This window comes from Anabas testudineus, chromosome 6 (assembly GCF_900324465.2).
Source record: "Anabas testudineus chromosome 6, fAnaTes1.2, whole genome shotgun sequence".
Classification (NCBI taxonomy): Eukaryota; Metazoa; Chordata; class Actinopteri; order Anabantiformes; family Anabantidae; genus Anabas; species Anabas testudineus.
The window spans coordinates 19,819,610-19,830,109 of NC_046615.1; the positions used below are offsets into that span (position 1 = coordinate 19,819,610).

General features: G+C 39.1%; 1 protein-coding gene across 2 annotated transcripts; it reads left to right on the forward strand.

The window, feature by feature from the left end:
* Positions 1 to 4,307: 4,307 nt before the first annotated feature.
* Positions 4,308 to 10,229, forward strand: LOC113165387 (WD repeat-containing protein 78-like). 2 transcript variants are annotated; one of them, XM_026364815.1, is made up of 17 exons: positions 4,308 to 4,476; positions 4,588 to 4,777; positions 4,868 to 5,073; positions 5,347 to 5,450; positions 5,734 to 5,890; positions 6,097 to 6,236; positions 6,422 to 6,586; positions 6,674 to 6,859; positions 7,035 to 7,189; positions 7,572 to 7,658; positions 7,835 to 7,989; positions 8,100 to 8,260; positions 8,483 to 8,601; positions 8,842 to 8,940; positions 9,213 to 9,439; positions 9,566 to 9,719; positions 9,890 to 10,229. In XM_026364815.1, the coding sequence occupies exons 1-17, from the start codon at positions 4,427 to 4,429 to the stop codon at positions 9,932 to 9,934; spliced, it is 2,400 nt and encodes a 799-aa protein (XP_026220600.1). In that variant the 5' UTR covers positions 4,308 to 4,426; the 3' UTR covers positions 9,935 to 10,229. The 2 variants fall into 2 exon arrangements, with proteins under 2 accessions (XP_026220600.1, XP_026220601.1); XM_026364816.1 differs by having other exon boundaries at positions 4,868 to 5,028.
* The last annotated feature ends 271 nt before the right edge of the window (positions 10,230 to 10,500 follow it).

A 10,500-nucleotide genomic window follows, 5' to 3' on the forward strand; every position in this document is an offset into this window, starting at 1 on the left:
CTTTGCTTTGGTTTTTTAACATTTCTTCTTTTCGTGCCAAAAGTTTTGCGTCTGATTTTGGGTGCAGTGCAGTGGTATCGAATTCTCCAGCTTAAAGTAACAGGGCATCTCAAAAGGAATATATGAAGGCTGTCATGAATTAATAAACTGGTGTGTCCTGAAGATGGATAATTCATATTCACCTCCTACTGGGACCATAATGGAAATAAGACTTTTAGTTATCCATGACCAGCACAGAGACGTGCACTTTTCAGATAAACAGTTTGAAATTCTTGCCAAGTACTGAAATGAAGACGGATATTGCTCTCACTCGCTCTAAAAATTTCTCACCTTAACTGTGAACTAAGTATTGTAATCAACACAGTTTTAGCTGCACCCATTCTTCAACAGCTCATTTTATTAATAATACTTGTTTTAATTTACGTTGCAGTTTGTGAAATTGAATGTTGTTTGGTTAAATCAACTATGCTATTGCTGTGTTCTTAATTTGTACAAATCTTAATGAACGAAATGTCCTGGTAAAATAAGGCTTAGCAACTCGTGCCTCACTGCTATAATAATAGGCTACATCCAGCACCCAATTATCTGCCAACTGCATCTGATCAGCCCATGAATCAGCACATGCTAAAATGAATTACAACTAAGTCAGACTAGCCATTTGGAATCAGCCCCACTGTGACTCTTAAAAAGGATAGGGGATTGATTTTAATCCCATAAATCCAACAAAAACACACACAGAGAGGGGGAGGTATGTCGCTTTGACATTTGAGTAAAAACTACTAATCAAGATTTAGCATTTGTGAAACCTCAGTGCCTGGCTAAACACAGTCCCTGTCACCAGTCGACACCTTATTAACCAACATTTCATGTCATTTCATGTTGTAGGACGTGTAAACACCTTTTAAAAGAGGAGCTGAACTCAGGCACATTGGCATGGTTTAACGACTCAAGCAACATTTCACATCTGTGTTGTTTCCAAGGAGACAACAAGGTCGAGTTACTGCTTTTACTGTCATGTTTACGGACAAACTGGTTAAGCTACCTCCACTGCGCGCTCAAATCGATCAAACACAGACCTACACAGCAGACAGCCTGCACTCGAAACACTTAGCAGAGGCTGAATTTAACCAACATGCTTAAAATGAATGAGTAATGTTCAGCAGACAAGTGTCAAGGCAAAACCTCCTTCTCCTGATCCAAAGGTCACAGTTCACAGCAACAGATTCTATCATATATGAACAATGAGCTCCATCTGCTGGTGGGTTGTGGGAATAAATGAGTCCTGTTAACAGCTGGTGATACTGATACTTGACTTAAACTTAAAGCTCTGGATATGAAGCAATGCAGACATTATCTAAAGAGACTGATTTTATTGTAAGGCTGCATCCAACGAATACTTGTGTTATTACATATACAACAAGATTTAAAAGGTTGGATCTTATGTTTAATCTGAACTAATTTACTTTTTATCATAGGGGAAATTCTGTTTTTTTTTTTTTTATTATATTATCTGGTGGTGTGGGACTGAGTTTTGTATGAGGTCTTATGGGAGGTTTAGAGAGGAAGATGTGGGGATGCCCATTACTCCACGAGGCCACTTGACGCACCTGTTATTATTTGATATTATCATTAACTTTCAACCTTAGCTAAGTCCACATCAACCTGGAGTAAATTAAAACACCTTGTGTGCAGGTCCTGTCACATATTTTGATGATTCAAAGGCTCTTACAGGTCAACAAATAAGGTTCATGACAAACTGTACATTCCTACATTAATACATTAGCAATTTCCAAATAGTATGTTTTCAAAGCCGTATACAGAACCTCATGTTCCTTTCTCTGTGTCTGTTGGACCAAACACATTTTCTCTTTTTCACAGAAAGCATTTTGGCATTGGACAGCTGAAGAGACACATGTGATAGTGATAAAATGGTGATGCAAAGATGAGCTGAAAAGCTACACCTCTCTGTAGCTGTCTGCTCTGTGTGCAGACATACCTGCTAGTTTACTAACAGGATGTAATCATGGATATCAAAACAAAATGACTCTCTGACACTTACTTCTGTTACTTACAAAATTTAAGTTGGTTTGTGAAAAAACTGAAATATTTTCTTTGCATTTCTGTCAGATTAATAAAAGTTCAGGTGAATTAGCAAATCACAGATTTTTGTTTTTATATCGTTTTAGGAAAATCTCAAGTTTTTTTTAATGGGGTTTGAATTTTTTTGATTATTATTTTAAGTTCCATACAAATATCATGAATGAATAAGCTCAATTTAAAACTTTTTCCACAACACGTCTCTGTAGCCTGCTGCCTACTTTAAAGTTACTTTATGTAAGGGTACTAACAAATCAATAAGGCAAGTGCTGCATAAAACGTACAGAGGCTGTTATGTAGCTGTGTTGTGCTGCTTTAAAAACCAAAATCAAAGTGTAAGTTGCAGTTATGTCCTCAAAAAGTTTAGTGAGTCACATACAGTTGTGTGTATGCTCACCTTTGATCATCATTATTATTTTAATTATTAGTTGGTTTATCAATGGACACAACATTAATCCTATTATCACTTGTATTGCATGCCACTGATATAAAGTAGACTGTGTTTTGGTTCGGAGTGTGTTTTCAGTCTGACTGTGCTGGATGATGCACATGGAGCTGCTGCCGCTCTGCGCGCTGTCCAGCAGGGGTGGTGCTGAAAAGCTGCCGCTGCCGAGGCCTCGCATCCCGTGTAACCGAGCCGTTCACCACTCGGCTCACGAATACGGAGTCAATACTGGCGACACACACACCCGAGCCTCTCCTAGTCTAAACACAAACTAGCGAATGTGCATAGATGACAAGTGCACACCGGCACCGGGCCTTCGTTTGACGCTACGAGCTCAAATCACGGCGCGACCGGCAGACGCCGCTTTCCATCCCGGGCCTTCGCATAAACAAAGTGCACTATAATGTTTTTATTATTGTTGCACAAACTGCAAATGCACTGACTTTAAAATCACTTTCTGTGCATTTTAACACGCAGGAAACTGCACCACAGCCGAACCCCACCACCACAATCTGCCACACAAACAGCAGCACCGAGGCAGGTGGCTCCGTACCTTTTGTAGTCGGAGGAGAAAATCCCCCCGCTCGCCGGGTCGTGACCATATTCCGGCTCCCCGACACTGGACGAGCCTCCTTTCTCGTCGTTGAAGGAGCTGGCGGACATTGCCGTGGCTTTTCCGTTTTTATTTATTTATTTATTTATTTATTTGCGTTCTCGTCCTCACAGAGCAGCGATGGAGATTTAGTGCAGGAGGCAGCGGGATGATCGGCTCTTAAAGGCGCACAGACACAGCCTCTGTCTCCGGGATGCTCGGTGGACGGTGGGGGGGTGAGGGGCAGGTCACATGATGTCTAAAGCCGGAAGTGTTGGACTGATTTCCAAACATACACAAAGTTATTTATGATGATTACTTTGTGTGACATATGTAGGAATAAGAAAACAATGTAGTAGTGTTGAAGTGGTCTATAAAAATATTAAAGTCTCTAAAGACTCTATTATTGACACCTGGAAATGCTGCCTATCAACTAGTAAATGCTTATATTCTTTTATGTATTACGTAAAATCAGCCCTTTGTACTTTATAATGCACGTGGGAAAAAAAGTATCTACACTTTACTTGAGTATTGATTTTGTGTACTTTTTCCACATCTGTAAATAGTTGATCAGCTGCAGCTCCTTCACCATTCACCTTGTGTTAATGAGTATGTTGGACCACTACAGCAAATAAATGGGTTGCAAGAGTAATTTCAATCTTACTTTTTGCAGTTTATGCCAAAAGGAGATTTTCAGCAATAACATTACATCACTTGCATCTTGTAGTTTTAATATTGTGGTGGACGGGAGTCCATGTAATCCATAAGCAGGAAGATGTGATGCACTGTGTGCTCACCTGCTGTTTACAGCAGCTTTACATAATATCAATATTTTAATGTAGTGGTTAAATGAGTTTCATTATTCATCTTTATAAACTGCATTTCAGCAGCATCAGGCAGGTTTAATATCGTAGTCTGAGTTGTTATTTAACTTTATTTTCAGCATTAAGACATGACAGTCAGTCAGAAAGTAAAAAGTACTTCAATTAATGTACTTGTAGTATTTACCACCACTGTGTATTAGTATTTAATACTGAAGTCAGTTTCAGATTGGAAGAAATTGATCTTCCAATAATAACAGATGTTTACGTGTAAAAGAAAATCAACCTATAAGAAGCCAACTTCAACATCCTCGGACAGTCTTCTAACTGACGTCACAGGGGTCGTCATGGATACTGTGAGCGCAGCTAGCTTAAAAAGTGTTAACGACATATTCGGTGTTAGCTAAACAAAGAAACATTATTATTATTATTATTATTATTATTATTATCAGGAGACATACATAACACAACATGTATAGCCATACGAAAAAAGGGAACAAAACTAGTTTGGTGGCTAACTCGTAAGTCCAGGAGTTTATTACCGTTAGTTTTAGCTAGCTAACTAACGTTAACTAGCTAACTTAACGTTCTGTTAGCTATGCTAGCCTAAATGTAATTTTGCTTTCTCCTAGACCCTCTCCAGTGATGCATAGCTCAGGATCTGGAATGAATCAAGTCAGCCGAAGTTCAAGACACACATGGAGCTACAGAGGTTCTCAGGTCCGAAAAAGCTCCATCACCTTCGGCGGTAGCAGCCGCAGCAAACTTTTCAGTCTGGATAGAAGTGATAGAAGCGAAAAACCTCTCAGGAGAGAAGTTCGGGTAATGCACCGTGAGGCTATCCTCTGAAAAGCTAACATATGTATGTACATGTAAGCTTAACAGATTCTTGCTGTTGATGCCTCTTTGCAGGTGTTGGACAATGCTGGCAATGATGTCACTCCTCTGCCGCTCCACGCAGAGCCAGAAGATGTGCAGTCTAAAGCAGGCACATTGTTTCTGGGTGAAGTCTTCACCAGATCTGGATCAGACCACTCGTTATCCACTTCAAGCAGCTCCATACGCACTTCCAGGTACCGGGGTGTCATTGTTATGCAGCTGATTTCAATGTCATACAGGTAATTTGAAGATGGATGAGTGAAAGCTGTGATGTCCATTAGTTGCGAACATTTAGGCTTATTACACAATATATATATATATATATATATATGAACAACCTCATCACTTGGTACTATTGTGTACTGATTCAATGATAAAGTAAATAGTGATGACCATAAGATTATGAATACAGTTATTAAAGTACATTACTATATATGACGACTGTGTGTTACGGTAGGTTTCTGTGTAGCTTGTTAGATATGCTGTGACTCAGTAGTAACATTGTTTTGCAGCTCATTTATGAGTGGCAGCCGACTATCAAGCCTGTGTTTCAAACCATCACTGTCTTCAGGGATAGAGGATATTCCAATACCAATACAAATCCCAGTTCCATGTGGTAACTTATATATTTTGTAAATATTTATACATAATTACATTTTATATTATCAATATTATTGTCAATATACTATCATCTTTTATTCTTCAATTATATAGGGTAATATTATTTTTTTGTTTTCATGTGAAACAAAATATTTCCACATGCTGTAGAAGGCAGTTAAAGGTACAATGTGCACAATGTGGAAGATTTATCGCCATCTAGTGGTGAGAGTGCAGAATCCAACCCTACCCAAATAGTCTTTCATTGTATTTTATTATTGTTACCTTTTGATCTCCGCCAGTGGTGCCAAGACAAATAGAAACTGTGAAACAAGGTGTGACTGAAGAGGAGCTGGATGAGGTAGTAGACATCTGCCTCACTGAGACCGATACCATTTCACTGATGGACATTCCCAGCACCTTAGTGTCAGAAGATGCTGATGACGCAGAGGCAATAAAGTGAGTAAATTGCACAGCTGACAGGTTTTCTTAAATATCAGACAACATCTGAGGTGCATAATGCTTGGGAACCGCTTATCATGTACTGTACAGTATGTGCGAAGCTGCATACCAGTTTATGTTCTGTACAAACAGACTTGCCAGTAACATGTAGTAATGTTTTTTGTTTGTATTTTTCTGTTGACATTTTCACCTTGTCCGTACAGAATGGCAAACATTCGCTATGCTGAGCTATGCAAGAACCGACCGGGCAATGACAAGTATGTAGAGCGAGCAATGCAGACATTTAGTGGAGCTCATAAAGACAAACAGATCCAGTGTGACCACATTGTCACGGTGGAAGAAGGTTAGACCTTATTTGTGTACTGTTTTTAGCAGTAGCAGACTCTCTCAGGTTCATTATTAGATGAAATTACCTGCTTCTAAAAAAAGAGCATCACAGTTTTGCTACAGTATGGTATGGTATCTAGATAGATTCTGTGCTTTACTGTTAGTTATCACTGTTCAGTTAAAACTCTGTTATGTCCACAGGAACATCTGCTACTGTCTGGGATATCTATGATTCTTTCTGTAACCTATGTGAGAAGCCAGCAAGTGTGAATGGTAACTATCCACAATCCACTACTGTGACCATCAGCAAAGGTCAAGAGAAGAGAGGAGAAAAGAGCAGCAGCTATGGCAGCTCCATCAGCAATGGTAACAGTACCGGAGGAAAAAATGAGCTTAACAAACAAGAGTCCGTTTTCAAGTCATTCCTAACTTTCTCATGTATAACTTCCTCAGGCAGCATCGTTAGCTCTGTGTTAGAAACTGACATTTTGGGGAATAATACCAATAATGAGCCAGACCCACAGCAGATCCTGCTGTCAGAATCATTTCAATACAGCTTATTAATAATGGAGCGGAACATTGTGGCAAACATCTTTCAACCCAAGTTGGCTGCATATAGACAGCTGCCCATACTGGAAGGTAAACATGCTAATAATAACCTTCACTTTATTGCTGAAGTTACACCAGCCCATAGATTTAAATGCCAGGCCTCTCCTAAAACTACACATTTGGCTGGTTATAAAATGTACAGTAGTGTACTGTAAGTGTGTTTGAATAAATAATGTATTGCATGTAATAATGTTGATGATGTAAGACCCTGACAGCATGGTGAAGCCTGCAACGCAAGAACTGAGCAAGGAGGATGAGGAGACCTCTTTATCTCTGACGCTGGAACATCTCTGGGCTTTTAGGTGTGAGATCACCAAAGGACGCAACATTACCTGCATGGCCTGGAGCAAGAAGAACCCGGTAAAACGCCACAAAGTCTAAAACAGCGCCACCCACTGCTGTTGTTTAAGAGCACCTTGTCGTCATTATGTTGCATGTTGCTAAAATTAGATTTCTATTCAACCACCTCCTTCATAAGCAATGTGTCATAGACATTTGAATAATAACAATACCCAAACAATTGCACCTGCACTTTGGGAAACATTTGATGATAAGATTTGCACATAACAGACAAAGGCAAATTAATGATTACCAAAACAGCAGAACTGCAGGTGTTGTCCTGAGTACAGTTTGGAGTTACAGTGGGCAAACATTTACTTTTTATAGCTCTACTATTAAAACATGAATCGATGTGTGTTATAGAGGTCATTTAAACCTATGTTTGTGCTCTGCACTCTGTAAGGATTTCCTGGCAGTGGGCTATGGTGACCTTGACTGCAGGAACAACAAACTAGGTTTCATCTGCTGCTGGTCCCTCAAAAATCCTACGGTACATTTATGCATTTCTACCCTTTATTTCCCTTCAGCTACATTACTTCATCGCTTACCTCAGCTCCCTAATACTATATTTCCATGCTACATGAATATCCATGTATATAAATACAATACTAATACAGATTAGTTGTTTTGGGAGTTAAAATGGTTATAACTGTGCTTCCTGTCCAGTGGCCAGAGCGCATCCTCCACTGTCATAATTGTGTAACATGCCTGGATTTCTCAGCCAGCAACCCCAGTCACCTGGCTGTAGGGATGTTTGATGGCACTGTAGCCATCTACAATGTCCAGTGCCAAGACAACAAAGCATGTATAGCCAACAGCAGGTGAGGACTGTATGTGGATGGTGCATGGAAATAGACTCTAACATCACATATTAAAAGGAAGAGTTGCCAAACCCCTGGTCTGTTAGCTTTACTAATATATTTCTTTCCAGCAAGTATTTCAAAAAGCATCTACATCCAGTATGGCAGGTCATCTGGACAAAACAAGAGATGAGATTAGCAGGGGAGGAGAGGGCAGAAGTCCTTGTCTCTGTGTCAGCAGATGGCAGGATTACTAAGTGGCTCATTTCCGCCAATTCTCTTGACAGCATAGGTACTGTAGTTTAGAACAGATTGTGGTAATTAAAGTTTCATGCATACGTTTACTTTTAGATGATTTATGAGAAAAACACACTTAGATGATTTTAAAGGAAGGAAAACAGCAAAGCTTAATCTCAATGATTTATGCCATCTTTATTTAACCTTTTGATGTCAGTTCCTTAACATTATTATAATAATCATATCTGTATCTTTTCTAAAATGAATGTGTGCTTAGACCTGATGAAGTTAAGGAGGCTGCAGCTTCCTACGGAGCAGGATTCAGTAAAAGAGAAGAAGATAAAGAGCGTGTTGTCACCAATGACTCCTGGTCTTTGCATTGACTTTCATCCAATAGTAAGTCGTCCAAATAAACACAATAAATAGGGTGGTCTCAATAGACCCCAGGCTACAGCCTAGGCATTTTATTTTTGTGGGTAAACAAAGTTCACAGCTCTGAAGCCTTGCCTTTATCCAGGCAGTTAATATTCATAGTGGATAAGCTGAGGTAATTTTTTTTCAAGTTGTCTGTTTCTTTTCTTTTTGCTCTGACATTATAATTACATCAAAATAAATAACATATGTCTTACCCTGCAGAATTACGGTATCTACCTGGTTGGCACATGGGATGGCCTCATCCATAAGTGCTCCTACTCTAACAGTCAGCATTTTCTGGACACTTACGAGAAACACTTTGTAAGTCCTTCTGGATAAAATGTTATACACATGTTAAATGGTTGATCTCCTTGGGGAAATTGTGGGTGGACAGCTGCTAGACGGTATGTCAGCGCTACACTACGGGGTTTCGGTGTCTTGTCCAAGGACACCTCAGCAAGTAGCCAGGAGGAATTGGGAATCAAACCACTCACCCTGGGGTTCGTAGGCAACTGCTCTATCCCCTGAGCTACTGTGTTCAATGACATTGTTAATACTTTATAGTTTCAGTTGTGTTTTGTTTTTGCCCTCAGTCACCTGTGAACCATGTTGAATGGTCTCCATTCAGCCCTGATGTGTTTTTGAGCTGCTCGTCTGACTGGACCATTCAACTGTGGAAGCAGAGTCACTTTACTCCTGTGCTGAGCTTCACATCTATCCAGAGAGCCGTGTACACTGCTAAGTGGTCCCCAAACTGGCCCACGGTGTTCGCAGCCATAAATGGACAACAGTTAGAGATCTGGGACTTGAATTCAAACATGTGAGTTAGACTGATAAAGAGCAATTCTCTCTCCTAATGTCATATAGGATTTTTTCTTATCTTATTTTAAACATGGTCCACAAGTAACCACATATCAACTAAACATTACATCCCAACTTCTTCTAGCTTGTCCCCAACCACTGTGCACTATTCTACACCTGGAGTAAAGATGACAGCTCTGCTGTTTGCCACAAAGACAGACTGTGTCTTGGTAGGAGACAGTGAGGGAAAAGTGACTGTCTACAAGCTCAAGAACCTAAAAGTGAAAGCAGGCAAGCAGGTAAAACTGTAGTGAGTATGTATTACTTGTTATTTTATTTAATTTATAATTCAGATAGGGTAAGTTAAATTAAGTATTTATAAATGCAGGGTTCTAGAGAAGCAAATATAAGATTCAAGATAATAAATAAATAAATAATGCAGGAAAACTGTCTCCTGGTTATTTTTTAGGTGGAATATTTGGAAGACATCATTCGCGCTGCAGTTTCCAGGTAGATTTAGAGTTAAAAACCTGCAGAAAAACATTTGCTTTGTAATACTTCAAAGACTGACTTTTGCTAGAGACACTTTTGTGTTATCATAGTTAAATGTCTGGTGTGTTAAGTGTCAATTGTTTATATTTTTGGGAGATGTAAATATCTACAACAGCCTGTTTTATGTTTTTTGTTATTACTTATTTTTATTCCGTTTGCTGTGCAGTGTTTGTAAATCTTTATCAACAAAACAACAGATGAACAAATGTAAATGAAAGGTATGAATGTTAATAAATATGCAATAAAGGTTTGTAGTCAGGGAGAAGAATTTGTTACTTATTTAATTCATTCAATGTTATATAAGTTTTCACAGGCGATAAAAAGAGACAAAAGTAGACGTTGTGAATTATTTCAAGCTGCTATTCTGCTGGAGTAATCCAGAAATTAAGCTAATGCAGGGACACATGATACAAAACATCATCCTCATCATTTGACTTAAGATAATTATAATCATACAAAAAATTTATATGTTCACTCATGCTCATTTGATGTTTAGCTTTCATAGCATAGATTTTATGGCAAAGTTAG